General features: G+C 45.4%; 1 protein-coding gene across 2 annotated transcripts in view; it reads right to left on the reverse strand.

The window, feature by feature from the left end:
* The window catches only part of ABCA5 (ATP binding cassette subfamily A member 5), a 1411043-nt gene that overhangs the window by 384067 nt on the left and 1001402 nt on the right, over positions 1–25574 (reverse strand). For both annotated transcript variants that reach the window (XM_086930971.1, XM_086930972.1), the window contains exon 28: positions 17050–17141. In XM_086930971.1, coding sequence (XP_086787097.1) covers positions 17050–17141 — 92 coding nt within the window. The remainder of the gene's footprint in view (positions 1–17049; positions 17142–25574) is intronic.

The following is a 25574-nucleotide window of genomic DNA, read 5'->3' on the forward strand; positions in this document are numbered from 1 at the left end:
CATTGTAAGGTTTTTAATCAGGAGAGACAAGGCATGGCGAAGCTTGAGATATTTATGGAATTGGGCCTTATGTAGATCAAACTACTGCTGTAGCATTTGAAAGGTTTTAAGTGTGGGTCCGCGCATCACATCCCCCAGTGTCGAGATCCCTATAGTGTCCCAACGACTGAAACCGGGCAGAGCCAAGACCGGTCGGAGGTACGTGCCCTGCCAGAGGGGCGTCTCGCATGTTAGCATGCCCCACCACCCCATGGACCTTAAAACGCGTCTCCATATCTGGATCACCATGCAACTGTCTGGCAGGAGGGCCTCCAGAGCAGAGTTACTATACAGGAGATCTAATAGCGGATACAATTACAAGAAGAGTCGTTCCACCACGTAAGCCAAGTCTTCTTGCTGGCTGTACCACCAATCATTGATGACCAGCAACTGGGATGCCCAGTAATAAGACCGCACGTCCGCCGCCGCGATGCTTCTGCAGTAGGTAGATTGGCCACAGGTCGCCAGTGACCCAGGGGTCTGAGAAAAAGAATAATGCGTCATCTGCATAAAGTGCTATTTTATCCGAGTATTCGGGGGACCAAACTAGGCCCCAGTATACCGCATTCAGGCGCACCCAAGCTGCCAAAGGTTCAATTGCCAAGGCGAAGAGAAGCGGGGAAAGAGGACATCCCTGTCTCGTATACCTCTGGATACAAAAGGGGTCTGAGTGAAACCCGGCCACCCGAAAAGAAGCTGTTAGGTCCGTGTATAAAAGTTTGACATATGCCTGGAAGCGAGGCTCCAAATTGACCGCCTCCAATAATTTGAAAAGATGCGTCCAACCTAGAGAATCGAAGGCCTTGTCAATGTCGGCCAGTAGGACCGCCGCTGGGCGTCCCAGACATTGGGCCCTGGCGATGTACGCAACGCATGTTATGCCTAGTCGAGCGGAGCGGCATGAAGCCTGAATGGTCCGGGTGGACAAGGTCAAGGATACATGTACGGAGGCGATCAGCCAACACCTTACCCAGCAGCTTCGGCTCGGAATTCAACAAAGATATGGGGCAGTAAGAGCCCGGGTCTTCCAGCAGTCGACCCGGCTTGAGAAAAACGACAATTTCGGAATGACGCCTTGAGGCAATATCTCTTGCTCGAGCGCCTGATGTAATGCGCTGAGAAGATGGGGCCCAGCGGTCCCCATGTGGGGGCGTAGGAAGTCACTGGGGAACCAGTTAGGGCCAGGTTCACGGCCTGGGTGAATATTGGTAAGGGCAGGCTGTAGTTAATTAAGGGAGATAGGTTTGTCAAGGGCGTCTCGCTGCTCAATCGGAAAGGCGCTTCGGAGGGATATCTACGAGAAAGGCATATATGAGCGAATCAGCGAGTTCCTCACGGGCACTGTAGAGCATGGGGTAGAACTTAGCGTAAGTCTGTACTACTGCCCCCGGGGAGGAGCACAAGGCGCCCGTACAGGAACAGAGTACCGGGTCTGAGGTCGGGGAGGACCTCGCTTGGCAAAGTCTATGAAGCATCTGGCTGGACCTATTGTCCCATTGATATATCTGCTATTGAGTCGCCAGCCATGCTTCCTTGGCCATGTTCGTAAGCAACTGGTGCAGCTGCTGTTGAACCTGAAACAGATTGCGGCTAGCACCACCGTCCGAACCCTCCACCACAGCGTCCTGGAAAGCGCGTAGTCGCTCCTCCAGATCCAGTACCTGCGCAAGGCAACGTTTCTTTTCTCCTGTGCAGTAACTGATATCTACCCCACGTATTGTGGGCTTAAAGGCTTCCCACAGTGATATCTTGGAGGAAACAGACCTAATGTTGGCGGCAAAGTAATCCTCCGTAGCGCTGTGAAGTGCCTCCCAATACTCGGGATCAAGCAGCAGCCACGGTGACATGCGCCAGCGATAGGAGGGGCGACTAGTTTGAAGACTGAGCGTGAGCTGGGTAGGTGAGTGGTCCGACAGGCCACGCGGGAGGATAGAAGCGGTCACTACCCTATGTGTACAACTATGTGGAAGGAACAGGTAGTCTTAGCAGGAAGGCGCCGGGTGTACCGTCAACACATATGTGTATCCCGCCTCGAAAGGGTGAAGGGCCCGCCATTTGCCGTCCAGGCCAGTATGTGCACAAGGATATTGAGTTTAGTTCTGGGAGGGGGAACGGTCGGGGGCCGCGCCCTCCATCTGTCCAGAGGGGCCATAGTGTCATTCCAGTCTCCCCCAATTATAATCAGGCCGTCGGGAAGGTCTCCCCAGAGCTGCGTCAGTCTGTCCACAAACGTCTGACTAAGGGGGGTGGGTTCAAGAAACAACCTCAAAACGGCCACCGGGGTCTAGCCACTGCCGCGTAACCTGGAATGGAACCCTGCGGTGTATGATTTTTCTTTTCATCTTTTAATTTATTTTGTGTATGTTGTTGAGCTTCTGTTTGAGCTAACTGTAGTTGTGCAAGTGTATAAATGCAAGAATGAGTCAGTGGGTTGAGAAATGGACACATGGGTGCCACGATGAGTGACAGAGTGCAGGTATGACTTTCTGGATGCCTAAACCGATCATTGACTGTGGATGTATTTTGATTTAAAAGTCAGACATAATGTCAATGTTTGTTTGACAATACTTTTAAAAAGACATGCCTTCTCTAAACATTGTTTAAGTTTTAGAAAAACAAATCCAATTTGCCTAATTAACAATATAGACCCTAATTAGGATGTCAGTCAGAGTTGCCTCCGACTGACATCCCTGCAGTATCGGAACCAACCGACCGAGAGTCGACGGTCCGAAACCGCAATTACGATGCGACTCCACATGGTGTGGTCGCAGACTCCCATTTCCCTGGGGGAGCTTTTGCAGTGGTCAGAAACCAGCCGCAGCATAAGCTCCAGTAGAGAAATGAGAGTCACTGTAAATCCCTGCACCGTGTAGCAGGCACGATGAGATGCAAGCCACACAGTGCAGGGATTCACCGGGAGGCACCATAGGTGACCCTCGGCTCCCAACCGGAGGCCACAGAAGAAGGGTGCCCTACTAGAGACCCCAAAAGTCACTTTCCGACAGGCTTTCCATGTTGGAGAGCCCAACAGGGAAAGCCTGTCGGAAATCGACATCATAATCCTGAAGGCGGAAACGCCATCCATAAGGGTTTGAAGCCTGTCGGACCCAGACGGATTGACTGGACAGTTTGAATTCTGACCGCCGTAATCGTAGTACGGCGGTCTGAATTCAAACCAAGGATGTCGGTCATTAAGCCTCCGATGAGCGGTTGGAGGCTTACAAACCGACATCCTAATTAGGCCCATAGTGTATTTGCCTGAAAACATGGTTGACTTAGACCTGCCTTCTAAACCTCATAGTAAAAGGAAAAAACTCTAAAAGACTACGCCCACACTGTGCTTGACACTCTACCTGTAAGGAATTATACGGCTTCCGTCCTTCCCATCATGCACTGAAGGATCAGTGAGACAGTTTAGTTTGAAGGAAATACACGGCAATGTTAATAACATTTACAGTCCCTTAACTAACGCATTTGAAAAAAATATGGAGGTTTAGGGGTTGTTTACGGACTTGGCGAGCATACCCACAATAGAGATTCATAGGTTTACAGGTAATAGACTTTTTCTGTGATAGAATGTCTTTGACACCCATAAACTATTGAAAAGGATAGCAAGCTACACTAAGCACAGCCAATGAGGAGGATTCCAAAGGTAAAGAAACAAAAAATATGAAAGAAATTATAGACAAATACATTGCACAAGGAAACCTAACGCACCAGTGATTCAGTTCTGGACTCAGAGTCAATACAGCAATGCTATGCAAATGTGTGCTTCAGCATTGTCAAGGATATCATGAACTGGACACTACTCCAGGTTGTAGATTGCGACTTGTGGGAATTTTAACATTTTGCATCAAGGCAGCAGTTACTGCTTTTCACATACAGAATGTGCATTGGCTTACATGGTAGACAGAGTTTACTGGCCTTTTGATAACAAGTAATTAAATATAGAGGACACTTGCCACATAGGTCTTGTCTGCTTAGAGGATACCATACCAGGACAGAACCATGGTGTGTCTAATAGCTTCAGTTTTGATCCAGTAGCATTTTAGAGTCCTCTTTTCATGCAGGGTAGATAAGTTATCAATCTGCTGGAGACTTATGCTCTGCAAAGAACGCCAAGAGTGAGATTGTCTGATTGAGATTCGGGCAGACAAGAAGGAGGAGTAATTAAGGAATCAACATAAAGCCAGATAACTTTATTCCAAATACAGAACTTGACACTAATTATCCCTTCTGGCTAAGGTTAAAGACACCAGAAGACAACGTTCCTATTAGCCTGTTGCAGATCTGTCCTGTGAGGCCAATTAATTGGACACATAGAAGAGAAGGCCTCCTAACAGGGTAAAATATGTATTTAGACCTTCATGTCTCAAAACTTGTATTCATTCTGATGGTAAAAAAACATGTCGAAGAGGAACTCTCCTCACATCGTTGATGGCAGACAAATGCAATTTAACACTAGAATTAAAGGTCAGATTTTAACAAATAAAAAAGATAAGGTAAAACCTTCTCTTTGCGCAGAACTTCTTCCACTTGAGGAGCGAGTTGCCTCATTTAGGATTTTCATGCAGTCATCAGGACTACTCAGGTGGCAGTACTGCAGGTAAATTCAGTGATTGCAGGCTGGGCTGAAACATTCTGTCAGACAAGCTGAAGAGCAAATTTTACTAATAAGGTTGAAGCGAGAGGTGAAATAGATCCAGATTGTCTCAGCCAGTCCGGACTTATGAGGATCACTGTCATTTGGACTCTATCATTTTTGTGAAGACTTTGGGAAAAGAGGGACTCAGTGAAGGCACGCACAAATATCATCGACTGGTCTCTCAAAAGGATATGGCTCCAGGATGTGAATTCATGGCGCCTTGCGTATTCTTCTGTGACAAAAAGTAGAACTATGTAGTGTCCCATCTTTAATATTTATTTTGTAGGAGGTCTGTAGTCTAGCACCCTCTCGTGCTGCTCTAGAAGTTGTCTGCTGAGCCCGCCCTTTTTCTAGATCACTAGGGCTGGAAGGTGAATCACAATCAGAGAAATTATTCTCCCAAGCGGCCTGTACCAAATTAACTAAGCTTTTGTTGACAGGACTCTTTATCTTACTCTTCCATGGTTGTTGATATAGTGCATGGTGGTTGTGCTATTAATTTGAATCAGGGTTTTTGATGTCGAAATGGACGAAAGAAAGGACTAAAGAGCTCGTAGAATACCTCAATTAGCACATTGATATGAATATGTGACGAAATCCCGCAATCAAAAATCCTGCATACCATGACTCCGCATTAATTACAACGCGGAGCCATTACTCCGCAGTACAATCACTCCGCAAAATTTGACCCCGCATATAACTTTACAACGCATGCCTTTACAACGCAAAGGCATGTGTGATGAAGTTATATGTGGGGTAAACTTAGAAAATGTACTTACACTATATATACATATATATATATGTATATAGTATATACATACATATATATATATATATATATATATATATCTATCTACATACATACAAATATATATAAATATATATACCAAATAATGCATATGTATATACATATATATATTTAACATTCATATTTTTTTAAATAATTTAAAAAAATATATATTAAATTTTATATTATATAAAATTTTTAAAAATACACTTTTCACCCTAAAAACCAATACCACCCTACTCCCTTAAAATACCCCAGCACCCCAAAATCCTAACCCACCCTTACTCCTTAAAATACCCCAACACCCTAAACACTAACCCATCTTAACCCTATAAATATACCCTGTACCCCAAAAACTCAAACCTAGCCCGGAACCCTAAAATTACCCCTGTACCCCAAAACCCAAACCTAGCCCTGAACCCTAAAAATACCCCTGTACCCCAAAACCCAAACCTAGCCCTAAACCCTAAAAATACCCCTGTACCCCAAACCCCAAATCTACCTCTGAACCCTAAAAATACCCCTGTACCCCAAAATCCAAACCTAGCCCTGAACCCTAAAAATACCCCTGTACCCCAAACCTAGCCTTGAACCCTAAAAATACCCTGTACCCCCAAACCTAGCCTTGAACCCTAAAAATACCCCTGTACCCAAAACTCAAACATACCCCTGAAACCTAAAAATACCCCTGTACCCCAAAACCCAAACCTAGCCCTGAAACCTAAAAATACCCCTGTACCCCAAAACCCAAACCTAGCCCTGAAACCTAAAAATACCCCTGTACCCCAAAACCCAAACCTAGCCCTTAACCCTTAAATGCCCCTGTACCCCATAACCCAAACCCACCCTTAAAATAACCCTGAACCCCTAAAACATACACTCCAACACCCACAAACTAAAACCATATACTTACCTTACACTTAAATATAAAAAACATATGCTTTTACCATTCATGCTTTTACAACGAATTTCGTGGTAAAAGCATATAATATATAATGGCATGCGTTGTAATATTTTGCGGAGTAACGGTACCTGCGTTATAAAGGTATGAGGAGTAAAGGTATGCGGAGTAAAAAATGCGGAGTGAAGGTGTTTTACCCATTGATATGGTACAGTTTCCCTATCAGTGACCATCTGCACGAAGAAGAAAGATCTTCCATCTCAGCTCCCCAGTTTTCCCATGATAAGTCTGCTATGACTGAGATGGGTGAGTGAGGTTTCTGAAACAGAAGACCTAATCCAGTGCCAAAGTTTGACAGTCTTATCTTCTTTTCCATTTTCTGACCCAGTTGATTTTCCAGGCCTTGTAGAGGATGCATACGCACAGGGGACTAGAAAAATGCACAATGCCAAGCTACCTAGGAGGGATGTGGTTTGCCTTATTGATGAGGCTGGTGTGGCAGTGGGAGAGAATCTTCAAATGCATAGATGACAGTCTCTCCTCCAAAGGAAACACTTTTGGTTTCTGGATCAGTATATATTGGGGACCTCAAGCACTCGTTTTTTTATGCTCTATGCAGAACTTATTTTGTGGAGTTTATCAGCAGACCCAACCCAGATAGTAAAGGGAGAATAATCTATATGTCTTGTTGGACCTTTGATACAGAATTGGTTCTCATCAACTATTTGTCTAGGAATGAGCAGACAAATATACCATAATACTCTTGATACTGACTTCAGGCCAAATGGGATGCAATATTAGTAATAAACCGAAATCTGAGAAACCTCTTAAGGGATTTGCAGATTGGGATCTTATTATTGGACTATACGAGTCAATTACAAAGAACCTGGAGAAAGGTGGGTCAATGAGAAAACTGTGTTTAGAGCCTCTACCAGACAAGGAAAGGAGTAACTGAAGGTACGTATCTTATTCTTCTGATACAGATTTCTAACCGAAGATTCCTAACCTTGTAAACAGATATCAAAGCAGTATCTCTCCAGTTGAAGGGTCTGTGGAATGGGTTAGATGAGGAAATCCTGTCCATACTATCGGGCCTGGTGTTTCAAGAAAAAAATGCTTTGTGAATGTGTGTGCCACGTAGCAGCCTGGCAGATGTCGGAGACCAGCTCACTACACACCAACACAGAATAGCAGCCTTCTCTCTAGTGGAATAGGCATGTAAACCTTCTGGAGCCTGTGCGTTAAAGACTCCATCAGGAGATTGTTCTCTTTTGCACTGCTTTGCCCTTTTTTGTACCAGAAAAGCCTTTGAAGTCAAGACAGTGAAGGGGTTACTTCTCCTAAGAGGGAAGGGGCGGATCGTAAAAGGCAGACAAGGTGATGGATTGCCTGATGTGGAAGGGCATAGCTACCTTCGGCAAGAATGCTGCTCTCACCCGGGGGACCAATTTGTCCAAAAAGAACAATGTTTTATGGCAGTTGGACGGGAAGGGCCTGAATTTTACTGGATTCCATCGCAGAGGTTATGGCGATGAGGAAGACAGTCTTGATGATTAATAGGAGTAGAGGGCAGGGGTGCATTGGTTCAAAAGAAGGGCATTTGAGGTAAGTGAAAACCAAATTAAGGTGCCACACCAGAATTACAGAAGGTGTTGGCAAGAACATGTGAATCAGCCCTTTCAAGAAACGCTTGACAACAGGTAATTTAAGAAGTTATGGCTGTTCAGGCAAGTGCAGAAAATGCTGAAAAGGCTGAAAGTTAACCCTCATCTCCTGCTACAACAATGCCTCGCTGGTCTAAAGATAGACAAAATAACAAGATATCGGACAATTTTGGTATTGGGGGTTGGCAATCACGGGGGAACTCCATGCAAAAAACTTTTCTCAGTGTCCTGCAACACAGTTTTGGTCAATTTACATCTGACAGCCAAAATGACACCAACCATCTCTGGATGGGGATCAAAATCCATCAACTGTCCCCAATCAATCTCCACACAAGGGTGTAAGTTGTTCAGGTTTGGATGCAGGACCGGGCCTCTGCTGCTGTGGCAGGAGGTCCTCCTGGAGGCACAGCCTGATCGGGAGAATGCTCAAGGCCAGAAGTTCTGAGTACAACACTCCCTTAGCCCACTCCGGAGCCCCTAGGACAAACTGGGCCTGGTCTTTCTTTTTAGCACTCTGGGCAGGAGAGGTAGGGCAGGAAGGCAAATAGACGTCCTGAGTGACAGATGGGACAGAAGGTGGCGCTAAGGGAGTATTGCCTTCGGGACTCCAATACGCAAAATTCCGGATGCTGCATGTTCTCTGTAGTGGTGAATAGGTTGAGCCAGGGTTCTCCCCACTGCTGGAAGATGCCTTGGACCACCTTTGAGTGCAGCTGCCATTCATGATCCACTAGGCAACAGCTACAGAGTTTGCCTGCCCTGGCGTTTAAAGATTCTGCTTGGTGCTGGGCAATTAAAATACTAGACATGTAGGGCCTCTTTGCATAGGACTCAAGACCCCACAATACCCCGTAAGTTGTGAAATACCATATGGTGGTAATGTTGTCTGTGAGCACCTGCACCTGTTCCCCTTGATGTTCAGGAGGAACAACTTCAGTACCATGGGAATCGCTCCAAACTCCAGCAGGTTGACGTGGAGGCAAACTTCCACTGGAGAAGAGAGTGCTTGATCTCCACCTCTCCCATGTGGCCTACCCCAATCCATGCGAAGATTGGTATTTCCCAACCTCCACAGATGGACTATAACACCACCATCACCTTTCTGAAATCCCAAATTGCACTGGAAAGGCCAAAGACTAGCACAGTGAACTGAAAGTGCCCTTGGCCTACCTGAAACCACATGTACCGTTAATGGGACTGCAGGATGGTGATAGGGAAATCTAATGCTGCCATTCACTCTACTGGATCCAGGACAGACCGAACTTGACCAATGTGAGCATTTTGAACCTGTTCCTTCGGGAGAAGAAGTTCAAAAGACGCAGATCGAGGATAGGGGGGAGGCTTCCATCCTTTTTTGCCACCAGAAAGTAGTGGGTCTAATAGTCAGTCCTAAACTCTGATGATGGCACCCCTTCTAAGAGAAAGGCCAAGAGGGCCTGAATTTGTCAAAGGATTATGGAAAAGTGGTCCGGTGTTGCTGGCATATCCACAAGATGGGCTAGGGAATAACCATGCTCTATGATCTGGAGCACCCATTGGTCCGATGTGATGCTTTACCACCCAGGATGATAATGGATGATATGGCCTCCCTGTGGGTTATCGTGAGCTGCAGAGGATAATTGAAAGCGTTTTTGCTGCACATTTGGTAGTGGGGTCTGGGGTCTGAGTAGAACGCTGCCCCTGGGGACCTGGGTGCTGTCAGCTTGCTCTCCATCTTCTTGCCCAAAAGGACCTAGAGGTTTATTGTTGTTGATGCACATATGGACATTGCCTTTGCTGGTATCGATTAACAAGCCTTGAAATGGGCAATGCTCTTGGGAAGTTGGCTGAATAGATGGAGTTTGGCCAATAGAGCAAACTTCAATCTCTCCAGGGCCGAATCCACCTTTGCTCCAAATAACCTAGTGCCATCGAAGGGCCTTTCCGTAACGAACTGACGTACATCTGAGGAAAGTCATGTGGATTGAATTCTGCAGTGGAGCCAAACTCCACTCTAGTTTTGACTGCCCTACCCTGACAGTTGGCTGTGTCTAAAGCCAGAGTGAATGGAGTGTCTTGTCCAGCTGTAATTAAACGTCAGAGGGTAGGCCTTATGTCATCTAAGGCAGCTAGTAATATGTCCACCACCCTGTCTCACAATGCATGAAAATATCTACCCAGAAATCAAGAAGTTGACAGGAAGTTAAGGATGGTAGAGAGCACTTGGTTTGCAAATGTGTCCATCTGTTCTGACTCCCTGTCAGGGGGAGTAGTGGGGAATTAATTGGGGTTCAGACAGCTCATGGATGCGTGCACTATCAGGCTCTCTGAGGTGGGATGCTGGAGTAAGAAATCAGGATCCATGGGACCGGGCCTATGGCACCCTGCCACCTATCTATTCACTTAAGGACAAGATCATGGCTTCGCCCACATGCCCATGAATATATCAGTTAGGGCCTCATTAAAATGTAATATAGGTTCTTGACTAATGTTTCCCAGTTTGAGGATCTCTGTAAGGACATTCGTCTTAACTTCTGTTGTTTGGACAATTAGGTCTAGGCCCTTCACTGCTCGCCTGATCACTGTAGCGAAAAAGGCAGGCTCTTCTGTTGCCATGCCATTCAGCTAAGCGCCAGGACACTCTTTGGAGTAACAGCGTGTTCTACAAATATCCCCACATAGACATGGCTGGGTTTGGAGAAGAAAGACCAGTGTCTGGCAAGGTGTCTAAGCTACCACCCTTGGGTAGGTAGTCAAAAATGTTGCCATCATCATAAAGATCATCTTTATTGTCCACAGCATCATAATCATCATGATAAGGATATGTTTCTTGGCCGAATGGGTATATTGGTGTGGTCTTGGTTGTGCTTCAGAGTCCAACAGAACTAGCAACTCCATTTGCAGCATGAGTGACGTTGATAATGGCGGAGGGATTTGCACTGGAGGAGTAGGTCGTGGAGTGCACGGACTGTGGACTCTTCAAAGCCATAAAAAGATTGCTTGCGGCTTGAAGGGGTATATACACAAATCAAACAAGCTATGATCTCCAGTGTTTTTTTTAAATGTTATGGAGTTTTATATAGTGCAAACTTGACCCGGTATCGGGTATCAGAGTGCTTTACATAGCACCAGTTGCATTACATGAGGACACGTTTTCTTTTTTGTTAGGCAAGGGGAGATTACGTGATTTTTTCCAGAATCACAGGATGTCCAGCGTCATTGCTGAGAATTGAACCCTGTTCCCCAGATGCGAGGTTGACCGCCCTAGCCGTTAGGAAACTCCTCTCCCCCAGTGTTAACGTCCTTAAATGAAGACAATAGAGTCCGTATTCATCTAAACAGACAGCAAGTCTCAGGCTTAATGGCAAAGTAGAAATATTTGATATATGGGGCATCCAATAAGGAGATAGTTGAAGAAGAGGTCTAAAGACACAGCAATCTGACTTGGGACAACAATTCACGGGGGCCGTGGATGACTGTGGGTGGTGGGATTCACTGCTTACCTTCCTTTTAAAGTGGGTAGGTCTGCTTCAGGTTGCATATTCACAAAAGTTAATAAAAATTAATGAATCTTAAAAAAGGTGTACTTTAATTTACTTCACGGGTGATTCCAGCCACATAGACTATATTATTTGGCTAAATGACATTGTGTTTTTTAAATTAAAAATAGGATATTGCCATTTATAGGCATTTAAAAATATTTAGAAAAAAGGGTGTTCAGGGGATTCCACCCCGAATACACGGAAATATTCTATTGTTAATGGTATCAGAGAGAATCACATGATAAATAATTATGCAACACACATCAGTGCTATATTAGAAATATCAGGCACCAAGCATTTTCCCAGAGATGCTGGATACAAGTTCTTGCCATGTTGCAGGCGGCCATGGCTGCATTCACGAAGCCTCCAGTCTCCAGGGGTTCATATCATTGCAGGCATCTAGGGAGCGTTGAGCGCCTGTTGATTGATCCCTGCACCTGTAGTCAGAAGACAAACTTGGGCCACTGGCGGAGCTAGTCGGGGGCGGTCCGCCCCAGGCGGCAGTATTTTAGGGGCGGCGGCCTTAGTGATTTATTTGGACTCTCGCTGACATAAATTATACAGGCCGACGCCAGTGCTGCGCGCCCCCCCCCCGCCGTGTGACCAGCAAGCACACACCTGCTTGTTAAGACCTACCTACCCTGTTTGTGGTTCCTGTCCCAGGGCCGTCAATCTTGTAGCGCGCAAAAGTGCTACCAATGAAGGCCCTGGGCATATTGTTTGGCCAGCCCTCACGCTGAAATGTAGCGCAGCACGGCCGCAGTGACGTGTCATGTGCTTGCCTCTTGTGAGCGGCCGACAGCGCAACTGCCATTTTTGCCACTGACCTGCACTCTGCTCAAAGCGCTGAAGCGTCGCCTCTGACACTTGTGTTCCAAGCGACGGGCTGCAGCAGGTACGCCCTTCCTCAGGACAAACCTGAGGCTAGCAGATCTTGGACCCAATGGTTGAGCCTTCAACCAAGCAGGATGACAGAGTATAGGCTAGAGGGGCAAAGTTGCAGTGCTCAAAATTTGTGAATAAAGAAAAGGAAAGAAACATAATCCAAGTGGTTAAAAATACCTATCTTGATGTCATAAGAAAACTTTATTAGGTCTGTCCATCAAGGTGGTATGGTTAAAAGCAGAGTGAAAAAAATAGCATGCAAGGAATTGCTATTCACCATGAGTGTTATTTGGTCAACATGTTTCAGCCTTTATAGGTTTTCGTCAGGACCTATGATGCACTACTGCAACACTTACTTATTGTGCTGTGATTGAAAATCTACAGACCATATCCAATTCTCAATGAAAATTGGTGTATCTTCTCCTGTATGTGTAATAAGGAAACAAAAGAGAAAAGGTTAAAGTGTCCTTGACAATTATCATGCACCTTACTTGGTTAGTTATTGCATAATATTATCACATTCAACTCACCCTAGTTGAAGGGAGAAAAAACCTCAACTCACCTGGCAACTGCTCAGGATAAAGGAGGCCACGCACTACAAAAAATAGAGCATCAGTCTCAGTTCATCTTAAAATTCATCTTTAAGTTCAGACTCAGCAGTCCAAGAAGTATTTACACAGTGATACAAAAGAGGCAGTCCAAAGGGCCATGGGTAGATATGATACTCTATTTTCTGGATCTTAGAAGAGGAGGTGTTGAAAGTTGTAACGCACACAAGTCTGTTGAGAGGTGGTTTTTCAACTGGAGGTTCCAAAAGTGCCTCACAATGGTTGTTCGCAGCTCGTTTTAAAGATTTGCTGACTAAAAAGCCAGGGTAACGGCGCGTTTTCAATTTGGTTGAGAGATCTTTTGCTTGGGAATGAAAATCTGAAGTCTCTGAGCAATTCCTCCGGACCCTCAGGAACTGACCAAATGGGAGGTTCTCTCGAAGGGAACGTGGGTGGTGGCTGTCAAATCTCAACAAAGAATTGCGTGCCATAGGTTTGCGGTATAGGGAACTGGCTAGGTGACCTTCTTGAGGGAAGATTAAGAGGTCAAGGAATGGAAGTTCAGTAGATTTCAGAGATACAACCTTTCTTCTTAATTGATCTTCTGTTTCAACAAGCAAAAGATTTACCAATAACAATTTAACAACTTGAGATTTGTACTCTTCTTAGATGGTAACACTCATAGCTTCCAGCATGCATTTATTCTGCTGCTTTCATCACCCCTAAGGTAAACAGAGCTGATAATTACCACAAGATGGGTTAACTCTACCACTCAGTCTAGAGTGCCATCTCTACCCATGGCCCTTTGGACTGCCTCTTTTGTATCACTGTGTAAATACTTCTTGGACTGCTGAGTCTGAACTTAAAGATGAATTTTAAGATGAACTGAGATTGATGCTCTATTTTTTGTAGTGCGTGGCCTCCTTTATCCTGAGCAGTTGCCAGGTGAGGTGAGGTTTTTCCTCCCTTCAACTAGGGTGAGTTGAATGTGATAATATTATGCAATAACTAACCAAGTAAGGTGCATGATAATTGTCAAGGACACTTTAACCCTTTCTCTTTTGTTTCCTTATTACACATACAGGAGAAGATACACCAATTTTCATTGAGAATTGGATATGGTCTGTAGATTTTCAATCACAGCACAATAAGTAAGTGTTGCAGTAGTGCATCATAGGTCCTGACGAAAGCCTATAAAGGCTGAAACATGTTGACCAAATAACACTCATGGTGAATAGCAATTCCTTGCATGCTATTTTTTTCACTCTGCTTTTAACCATACCACCTTGATGGACAGACCTAATAAAGTTTTCTTATGACATCAAGATAGGTATTTTTAACCACTTGGATTATGTTTGTTTCCTTTTCTTTATTCACAAATTTTGAGCACTGCAACTTTGCCCCTCTAACCTATACTCTGTCATCCTGCTTGGTTGAAGGCTCAACCATTGGGTCCAAGATCTGCTAGCCTCAGGTTTGTCCTGAGGAAGGGCATATTGGACACCATTTTACAAACAAAATTCCCAGATGACGAAGTTCCACTAATGAGTGGGCTGATGGGTACATTCTCTATTTTCTATATTTTGTATCCTCTCTCCTGGCTTTCTCTACAATTATATATTTTTCTTTTGGATTAACCTTGTTGGTCTTATTGTCCACATTGGGATACTATATAGGTCCCAACGAACTCAGACTTCTGGTATCTTCCGTGTGTTTAATTGTCTAGTTGGGGGACAAGGTACCAGTAGGTCTATAAATACTCTTCCCCTCAGGCCCTCCACCACTCTTAGTTTATTTGCAGCAGGTACGGCCAAAGCTGTCCGAGATGCAGCTCCTCACTGTGCCCCCATTGCGCTGTTTAGCCTCTCCATCCAGCTGCTTTGAATGCATTAACAGCAAACGAAGGTGCGCCCGCTCCTACAGTCACAGGCCTGGGACGGAGACCTACTTTAATGCACCCCTGTGGAGAGTGCGGGTTCATTGTAGCCCCGTCACACGTTTCACCGACCAGCCGCGTTCCAATGAACACAGTCGGACCCCGAGGAGCGCCTGAGTCACAGGGCAGTGGGATTGTAAAAAAGGAGCTAGCTGCCAGTTACATGCTACACTGGCCTAATCCTTGTGTCGACGGCACACAGAGTTATCAGCTCTTTGAACTCTGCTTTCCATTCAGGTAAGACAAAAATATGCCTCCTGCTTTATAATTTACTATTTCTTTTGGGAAGTTTTTAATTGTGTCAGTATACAATGTATTTTTGTGACATTTGGGTAAACTTTAACCTAGGGAGTGCTGCGTGACGATTTAAAAACGACATGCATTACTGGGTCTATGCAATCAATAGTAATGCACCTGGTGTTGGCATGTTGTCACTTTTCACCAGTGGGTGCATTTACATGAAAACATCGTACTTTTAATTTTTCCCTAGTCACGTGCCCAGCTGGGGCCACCTTCAGAGAGCAGAGCGGAGTCGAGGCCATCCCTGCTGTGTTAATGTGCTGTGGCCCGAAGTCTGCAGCTGTGGTGCACTTTGCCATGAGCTCTTTTAGTTCAATATTAAACCGGTTAAATCTTACTGGCAATTTTGCATTCATTTATCACTATGGGCCCTCGTCTGAAGTTAGTTCCTTTCCATTTCCGGTGCTGTGCAGAAGTTTTAAGATCTCCTTAGAGTGTTTTGTTGCTCAAATTGGTGTCATTTCTGATATTTACGTTTCCCTCATCTTCATTGCTTGATTTAGCACACAAGAAAGTGTCACTCATAGTCACTGTATGCCGTCATAATTACACTGAAATTCTGAAAATGTTAGATAGCAATCTGAAACCTTGGCAGCTATGCACAGTTTAATAATTAGTGCTTGTGTCGTCGCCACAGCAGAGTGGCACGCACAGTCTGATCATCTCTGATAAATTATTTGAGGCACAAACAATCAATTTAGTTTAAAATCTGCAGGCAGGGCTGCTCTGTCTCATCATCCTTCTGAGTAAGCCTGGTTTATCTGCAGATCTGATTTAAGCACAGTGAATCTGCAGGCCCGGCCGCAGGGCTGCTCTGTCTCCTCATCCTTATCATGGGCGACCTGAATAACTGGGTTTATCTTCACAGACTACTGGTCAGTGCGTGACAGTTTTACTAGCCAGGCTGGCTCTTGCTACTCTCTCGGCACTGGGGCAATCCGGGCAGGGGAGGTAGCGGGTGAGTTTCTTGTTGGTCAAATGTCTGTAATTTCTGATATTTAGAAGTTTCCCTAGTCTTCGTTGCATGATTTTTGCTCATGAGAAAGTGTCACTCTTAGTCGTTGGAATGTCACTCATAATTTCACAGACTTTTTAAAAATGTCACACATAGCAATCTGAAACCTTGGCAGCCATGCTATCACACTCCTCCGGACTCTGCCCAAGTAAGTACCACCAGCCTGTTGAAAGTGGGGTAAAAAATCTGGACTAGTTGTTCATTAGAGTCAGCTGACTCACGGACTCCGGCCACCACAGTGAGCATGTGCGTGATTGCATGATTGCTGGCCAAGCCTCGGGAGAGCCTGTGAGACACCCACAGCGGTCACAGTCAGGCAGGATGACAAATATGTTTGAAAGTATTTTAAAAAAATCACACCAGTATTATTAAGCGAGTTGCCCCGGGGTGCTGTGCGCAGCCCTCTACAACTGCAAGTTCAGATAGTAAACACTTACTTGCACTAGTTAATAGACCAATGTAAAACTAGCATTCCAATGATACATGTGAGAGGTAGCATTTGTGCCCGAAATTTGACAGTGAGATGAGATTCAAAATTCGAGTCCGAGACTTAAGCTCACACAATCACGGTGCTGCGGATGCCATTGGGCGGCAATCTGAGGGATAGCCCCGGGAGCCACAAGCTCTAGTTACGCCTCTGACTCGGGCCATAGCTTGCTGGGGATAGTGCAGCAAAAAAGTTAGTGCGTGTTAGCTAATGATGCGGATACTGTAATAGCATTCTGAGGGGGGAGGGGGGGGGGCGGGGAAGGGGTTGGGGAGAGTTGGGGGGGGGGGTGTCTGAGTTGGGGACACGTAGTTCACTAACCTGAAAAAAGGGTCAACCCTGGTAGCTCTCCCGCAGTTCTTCATCTCCAGATAGCGCAGGAGGAACAGCAACACTACACACTGCAAATAAGGCTGACAAAAGAGACAAGTAAATGGATGGTAACAAAGGGGTGGAAGTAACAGAGGAAGAGAGTGGGCAAGAGTGACATACAATGTATTTGTATCAAGATGAGTAGGGGCCATGTCACAAGTATGCAGGGAAGCTGATGTAATTCCTCGAAAATGACATCACACAATTAATTAATAAAGGTAGCAAATGTAAAAGAGTAGAGTAAAATGGCATGCCTTTTCTAAGGGTGGACATAACAAAAGGAGAGGTTTTATTCGGTGAAGTAGTACATCCCAGAATACATATCGGATCAGAAAAGCAAGGTATTATGGTATTTAGAATTTCTAATTTGTTCTAAGGCTATTTATTGTATATCTTACAGGTTCTAGCCACATGGAGAAACAAAGTCGGTAAATTCCTGATTCTGTCTAATCTGAAGATTTCCTATTCCCCTTCAAGTCTGAGTGGCTTGGAATTCTCAGATCTTTTTACATTGAAGGACATTATTATGTTGCACTTTAAAGTATACAGTAGAAGCATTCACTCATTTTAACCACCTCATCGTTGTGTTTTGTCTAGCATGACACAATTTTCAACTACATTAGTCTTAACGCCTGTAAACTACATCACACTAAAGAACTCCGAGCAGGATGAAGCATGTTTAACTTAATGGCATTGTTTTGAGATGCCCGTCTTTGGCTGACAACGTCGTATTGGAAAGGACTCCTAAATTACGAGATTTTATGAGATTTTGCTTGAAATTAGTTACATTGTGTCTAATTATTGGCGAATAGGTACAGACACAAGGATTCTGCTTTTGTCCTCGTTCTGTAGTAAATCCCTTGATAAGGGATTGCAGAGGAGAGGAGCTGAGGTTCAGGATTACCACCTGAACCGCAGAACAAAGAAAAGTAAAACAGCGAATTATCCGATCTAATGAACAAGTTCATAAACTTTGCAATTTTTTGGTGAGGGTCGGCGGATGGGAATGAATCTTACAGACTAGGGACAATTTCAGTTGCAGTGCCACAACACATCATTCTTTTTTCTTGAGATCCCTGGTGTAGCTATCACTGGAGACCATGCTATCCAATCGTACTCTTTAGTATTAAGAGAAAGGCAGAGATATGAGAGGACACCGATTTGTTTTTGTTTTGTGAGACGATCCTGTAAAGATAATCCACTTAGAAGTGATTGGGTTCTATGCCAATGGCTTCATTCTGTGTTACTAGGAAGGCCACTGCAATTAAGTGGCACAGACGGGCAATATTATGTAGCAGGTTGGCCAAGTTATGCAGCAAAGCTCTGCAGGTACGAACATTCTGAAACTGTATTGGCGTGTTGTAAGTGTGACTGTAGCTGAACGGGGCTTTGCCTCTTGGTTTTAGGATTGCATTACATTTTATTCAGAGGAAGTGTTTTTTAAATGAACATCTTGCACCATGTTCAAACACGTGGTTCTTTATACTCTTGTGAATGCTGTGTGCGCTTCATTGATTTGACTGGCTGCATGCTAACTGGATTGCTAGACACCGCCATTAGGAATGCTCAGAGCGTGTGTAGGTGAATCTTTTGAAGAGACAGTTGCCATACGATTCAGCTATAAAAATGAGACAGGGGCCTCCTGCTCTGTAAGTAGCCAGTCAAGGCTGCTAGGATGAATACATTCATGCCCATGTAGGCACCTCACAAATAAGACTGCCTGTGGGTCATGTCCACAAACAGAGGGGGACGCGCCGCCCGCCTCCTTTTTACCATTAATCAAATGCCTTTGCCTAAAGTCGTCTTTCCTTTGTCACTATTGAATCTGGTGTTTATAAACCAAATGATCTCCTGGATTGCGGTTGAGTATAGCACAATAACAGTGACATTGGCAAGCTTCCCGACGGAAGACACATTTGGTATAGCTGAATGAATGTCCACGTGAGAGTGATTGACGCTGGCCCACGAGGCTGAAAAAGAGAGGATGGTAATATTGCGGAGGTTTAGGAGTGGCGAAAACCCTGAAAGATTTGCACTATCAGGAATACCAAAAACCTATGGGAAACATCCAAATTCTTCGAAGGAGGCATTACAGCTTTGCATCATAAGTTCACCATATAGGCAGTCATTATAAGTGGCCTGGTGTATGGGGCGGATTTTCTTAGACACCTGCCCTATAGGTTGGGTCAGTAAAACTCTGGGGCTGCGGAAAATACAGCTTCTATCCCTAAAGGTCTACAAATAAATGAGAATGAGGACTTTAATTCGAATATTTCAGCTGCTTTTAGTAGCCGAAATTGTCGGATGAAAGTTAGGAGACCGGCAGGGTTTCTTTTCGGGAGATCTCATAGTTTTGATGGGGAAAATAACCAATGTTATTGGCCATGTCAGAATTAAGAGGCACTCGCAATGATGGTCAAAATGTTCTGTGCAGAGGATACTATTATTTATAGCCTCTGCCAGAGGATTTCGAATTTATGTTTACATGAGTATCACCATTAAGAACTTTGTGAACAGCTTGGTTCTCAATGTAAGTGTTATGAACCCTGTTGTGTTTCTGGTCCAAGAAGCGAATACGTGCCCCAAACATTATGAAATGAAGTGTTATAATCTTTGAAGGTCTTTCATTACCTCCCTGGCCTTGAAAGAGGTGCACCGGCTTCCGCTGCGACAGCACATACTTTTTTAATCACTTTGTATTGTTTTTAAAGCCATACAGGTCAGTGGTCAGTGCAACTACAAAACAGACTAAACGATACTCCCCTGAACGGTGCCATCGCTCTGCCACTGCCAACCTTTTGTGCATTTCAAAATTAAGGACGACCAGATATGGCGGACGTGCTTTTATGATGAGAGCAACCCAAATCTGTTATCAGCTTCACCCCCATTCGGATCCGTGACACATCTTCTGCAAATTAGAAAACCCATAAAAACTTGGCTTTCCTGAAGTAATGTCTGCTTATACTGTAGCACTCTATTTAGCAGGATTTTTATCACTCTCGATATCATCTCAGTTGCAGTCTTCCCGTTACCCCCTTCCTTCTTCCTCTCTTATGTCCTGTGAGTCTCTACAAGCGCGAGGACACCAGAAGGGTCACAGTGTGCGTTATAAATAAATAAATAAATAAATAAAATAAATTACTTTATTTTAGATAAAACTTCCTTAAGAGAAACTTTATTCTTGCAATCTTCTGAATGAATAGCACATTTATGATCATCAAATGAAATGCTCTCGTGCAATAATAAATTTTTTCCACAAATGGCAGATCAACAGGAGAAGCGGTTAGAAAAACCTAAAGATGAGCATAATCTACCTGAAGAATGCCATAGGCTCGTATTATCTGATTTGAACTGGCTTGACTCTGTTATGCTTGACTGAAAGAAATGAAGCTTGAAGTAAAATGGAGTTCATAATGAAGATTTCACCCGTGGAAAATTACTACGTCATTATGTATTGAGAGCAAACTGAAACAAGCATTGAAAATGCAATAGGTCTCACCTTTGATCAAGTTAAAGCAATTTGCTTTGCTAATGGTATTGTATAGCAAAGCAAATGGCTTTAACTTGATGAAAGGCGAGACCTATTGCATTGTTAATGTTTTTTTTTTCTTTCTAGACTGGGCCAGGGGAAGCAACACAGAAATATGGGGGACAGCAACAAGGAAAGGTAGCAAAAACTATGGCACGGAAAGCAACATCGAATTCCGGGTTGGCTGAAGCAACACATAAGGCAAGGGCAGAAGGAACACCGAAGGAGTGTAGGGCGGAAGCAGCATGGAGGGTGGGTTCATGGAAGCAACACGGAAAGGGGGTCAATGGATAGCCACATGGAGGGTGTGGGGACATGAATAGCAATATGGAGGGTGTGGGAACATGAATAGCAACAGGCAGGATGAGGAACACAGATAGCAACACAGGGGGGCAAGAGCAACACAGGGGTCAAGAGCGGAAGCCACACAACACAGGGGGCAAGAACGGAAGCAACACAGCGCAGGGTGCAAGAGCGGCAGCAACACAACACAGGGGGCAAGAGCGGCAGCAACAAAACACGGGGGCAAGACGGGAGCAACACAACACAGGGGGCAAGAGCGGGAGCAACACAACACAGGGGGCAAGAGCGGGAGCAACACAACACAGGGGGCAAGAGCGGGGGCAACACAACACAGGGGGCGGCAGCAACAAAACACGGGGGCAAGACGGGAGCAACACAACACAGGGGGCAAGAGCGGGAGCAACACAACACAGGGGGCAAGAGCGGGAGCAACACAACACAGGGGGCAAGAGCGGGGGCAACACAACACAGGGGGCGGGAGCAACACAATGTAGGGGCCAAGAGAGGGAGCAACACAACACAGGGATCAAGAGCAACACAACACAGGGAGCAAGAGCAGGAGCAACACAACACAGGGGGCAAGAGTGGGAGCATTACAACACAGGGGGCAAGAGCGGGAGCAGCACAGAGCAGGGAGAAGTATACAAAATGGGCAGCATGGAGAGAAAAGTAGCATAGAGGTAGGAGAGCAGGGCAACAAAACAAAGAAGGGGCATTAACACACGAGGGTGAGTGCAAGACACAGGGGGTGGGAGAAAGTACACAGATGAGCTGAGTGAGAGCATTACAGAGCATAGAGGGCTAGGGAAGTACAAAGGAAAAGGACATGAGTGATGAAGGCACAATCCAGGAGTGGGGCACGAACAAGATGGCAAATGGGAGTGACAAAAGCAAACCATGCGTAAGCAATGGCGAGCTCTAAGCTCACGGTAAGATGACACCAGATCTTTTCTCAGAGAGCTTGAAGTGACTTATAGGCAAGACGTAAAAAGAAGTAAATGTAGCCCCATTTTAGGGGATGACATGGGACGTGAACGATCACTACATGGGGAGGACATCGCAATACAGACTAGCGACTAAAGAAAGGCGAGTGATAACTCGGAGCACAAACTCGAAATTAAAATATACATAACTAGATGCACACGTCTTGCTCTAATGGTAGGGAGAAAAGAAATGTTCTTGCAAAGAGATGAGCTATGCCTTAGTGTTCTTGCCACCATTTACGGTGCCTCGGTGAGGTGTGCACGCACTAGTGAATGTTGGGAGATGAGACCTTTGAACCGGGCAGCCGCACCAAGACAGGAATGCGGACTAGACAATGCGGAGGGCCCGGGCGCCTCGGGTCATTTGCACAATCAGCAGCTTCCACCATGCAAAACAAAGGAGACCGAGCCACTGCATGCTGCTGCGGGGAAAAGAGTTGAGATCCGGCGGGGTTGGGCCAGTCAGCGCCACAGGCAGCTTCTTCCGCTCTGGGCAAGCAAGAGAGTAGATGGGGGCTGGGCTGGGCAGAAGGAGGAAACCGCAACCCTTGTGAATGAGGCCGGGGAAACGCACGGAGCTGGAAAGGCGAGTGATAACTCGGAGCACAAACTCGAAATTAAAATATACATAACTAGATGCACAAGTCTTGCTCTAATGGTAGGGAGAAAAGAAATGTACTTGCAATGAGATGAGCTATGCCTTAGTGTTCTTCCCACCGTTGATGGTGCCTCTGTGAGGTGTGCACACACTAGTGAATGTTGGGAGATAAGACCTTTGAACCGTGCAGCCGCACCAAGACAGGAATGCAGACTAGACAATGCCGAGGGCCGGGCACCTCGGGTCATTTGCAAAATCAGCAGCTTCCTCCATGCAAAACAAAGGAGATCGAGCCACCGCGTGCTGCTGTGGAGAGAGGAGTTGAGATCTGGCGGGTCGGGCCAGTCAGCGCCACAGGCAGCTTCTTCCGCTCTAGGTAAACAAGAGAGCAGATGGGCTGGGCTGGGCAGAAGGAGGAGACAGCAACCCTCGTGAATGAGGCCCGGGGCACCGTTCATTTCTCCCAGCAGTAAACGCACAGAGATGGGAGGAGCCAGAGGTACCGATTGTGATAAGGGAACAGCAACTTCCGCGAGGGCAGAGGCAGCTCTCCCTCTGCCGTGCGTCTTACAATCCCCTCCCCTTTCAGACCCTAAACAAGCAGTTGCAGATAGGAAAGCTTTTACTACACCCGTGAGGCACACAAGCCTGTCCAAGTGGGCCGTCTCGGAAAGAGAAAAGTGTACGTCACAAAGTCCTCTTTCCCAATGGCTGGTTACCGTTTAGCATAAACGGTGACTCCGGCCAATGAGAAAGAGGGGCGGCGCTTAAAGCCCGATACTCAAAGCTACCTAAAAACATAAAATCTCGCCAGCGATACTACGCATGTGCGCAGCCTACGCTAGCCGAGACCTAAAAACTGGCACAAGGAGTTTTTAAGTCCAGTTTTGCACTAGTGGGCTGAGCAAACATAGTGCTGACAATGTTGTACATGTATTATGTTATGAAGCTCAGTATAAAACTTTCCACTAAACGTAATACACGATTCACATTGTCAAAGCTGGTTTTAATGTTTTAATGTGCGATGTGAAAGAATAAGAGAATCCGCACAAAATATGAGAGCTGAGTTTACTTTAAATTTACATGTAAAACAAGCAGTTTTTGAAGTGGACTAATCAACTTTGCAAAATATGAATACACAGCTAACAACTGGCACCATGTCACTTATTACAACTTCGGCCAAAGTCTGGCATTTTAGCCAACAGCACTTTGTAAGTTTGGGTTTTGAGCCCTGTTAAAAGCAAAACGGTTACCACCACCGTACAACATGCCGTTGGCTGAAAAGCTGAGAGTATCATGTTGTAGCGCCAATCGGCAGACTTTCAGTTCCTGACTTTCTGGCTTTTTTCCTGTAGGCAATTACAGGTTAAAAAGCACAGTGAGTGAAAGAGCAGATAGAGTGTTTCAAATGGAAATGTGAGTATCAAAGGTCTAATCAGCTAACGTTAGTCCTCCTTGGAAAAGGGTAATAATGAGACATTATTTACCAGACCAATGAGAGCAGAAGCAGTGAGAAGTGTCTCAAGAGACACAGAGAAAGATAAAACAATGTGGTATGACCCTTCTTCCTGAGCCCATCTGCGTCTAGACATTGGTGGGATTTAGAAAGAGCACCTTTAACACCACTGTGATGCGTCCTACCTTGAACTACAGAGCTTGCTACCGGCTATGGCCCGTGGGGGACACCAGCGAGCTTTTAACATTTTCTTTTCCTGGTCAAGAGGCTCAATATCTTAACATATGGTCAAAAAGATCTCCGCATGAAGTGTCTGAATACAGCAAATTACCTGCTAAAAGCTGACCAGTAACTGTTGCAAAGTGTTAGGTGAAGCGCCGCACCCCATGCCAGTCTATTAACTTTTTCTGCGTTAGAACGAGACACAATGTTTCAGTTAAAAGCTGCACTTTCAGCTGCGGAGAATAAGTTATGTGACAAGCGCTGTGTGGTATTGTGCCACCCTTGAGGTACACTATCTACCATAAGTAAGCACTATTCTTGAACGTTATCACTTTGGTACAAGATTACAAAGGGAAGGAGAATCAACTGAAAACTATGTCACAGACCTGAGACACTTGACTCTTCCTGTAAATTTGGTACGTTAATTGATGAAAGAATCAGAGACCAGTTTATGTTAGACTGTAAAATAGAAAAAGTACTTGAGGAACTATGGCGCAAAGATTAACCCAATGTGGATGAGGTTTTACTGGTAGCGAAACGGATTAAACATTCCCTAAAGTTCAAGTTCAGGAATTTGTATAGCGCACTACTCACCCAGAGGGTCTCAAGGCGCTTGAGGGAGGGTGGGTGCATTACTTATCGAATAGCCAGGTTTTTAGTTGCTTTCTGAAGGAGAGGTGGTTCTGTGTAAGTCGGAGGTGAGTGGGGAGAGAATTCCAGGTTTTGGCCGCTAAGTAGGAGAAGGATCTTCCTCCCATGGTGGATCTGTGGATGAGCGGAATTGCGGCGAGGGCTTGATTGGATGATCGTAGTTGGCGGGTGGGTGTGTAGAAGGACAGTCGTGTGTTGAGGCATTCGGGTCCTAGGTCGTAGAGGGCCCTGTGTGCGTGGGTGAGGAGACGGAACGTTATTCTCTTGTTGACGGGGAGCCAGTGGAGATCCTTCAGGTGACCGGAAATGTGAGCATGACGGGGAATGTCCAGTATGAGTCTGGCTGAGGCGTTTTAGATGCGTTGGAGTTTTTTCTGTAGTTTGGCTGTGGTCCCGGCGTAAAGGGTATTTCCATAATCCAGTCGGCTGGTGACCAGTGCGTGGGTGACTGTCTTTCTTGTTTCGGTGGGGATCCAGCGGAAGATTTTTTGGAGCAGGCGTAGGATGTTGAAACATGAAGATGAGACGGCGTTGACTTGTCTGGTCATCGAGAGAGAGGAGTCTAGGATGAAGCCCAGGTTACGTGCGTGATCTGTAGGTATGGGTGCTGTGCCCAGGGCCGGTTGCCACCATGAGTCGTCACAGGCAGAGGGGGATGATCCTAAGATGAGGACTTCCGTTTTGTCCGAGTTAAGTTTTAAACGGCTGTTCTTCATCCATTCGGCTACTTCT

This window comes from Lissotriton vulgaris, chromosome 7, assembly GCF_964263255.1.
Source record: "Lissotriton vulgaris chromosome 7, aLisVul1.2, whole genome shotgun sequence".
NCBI classification, from domain to species: domain Eukaryota; kingdom Metazoa; phylum Chordata; class Amphibia; order Caudata; family Salamandridae; genus Lissotriton; species Lissotriton vulgaris.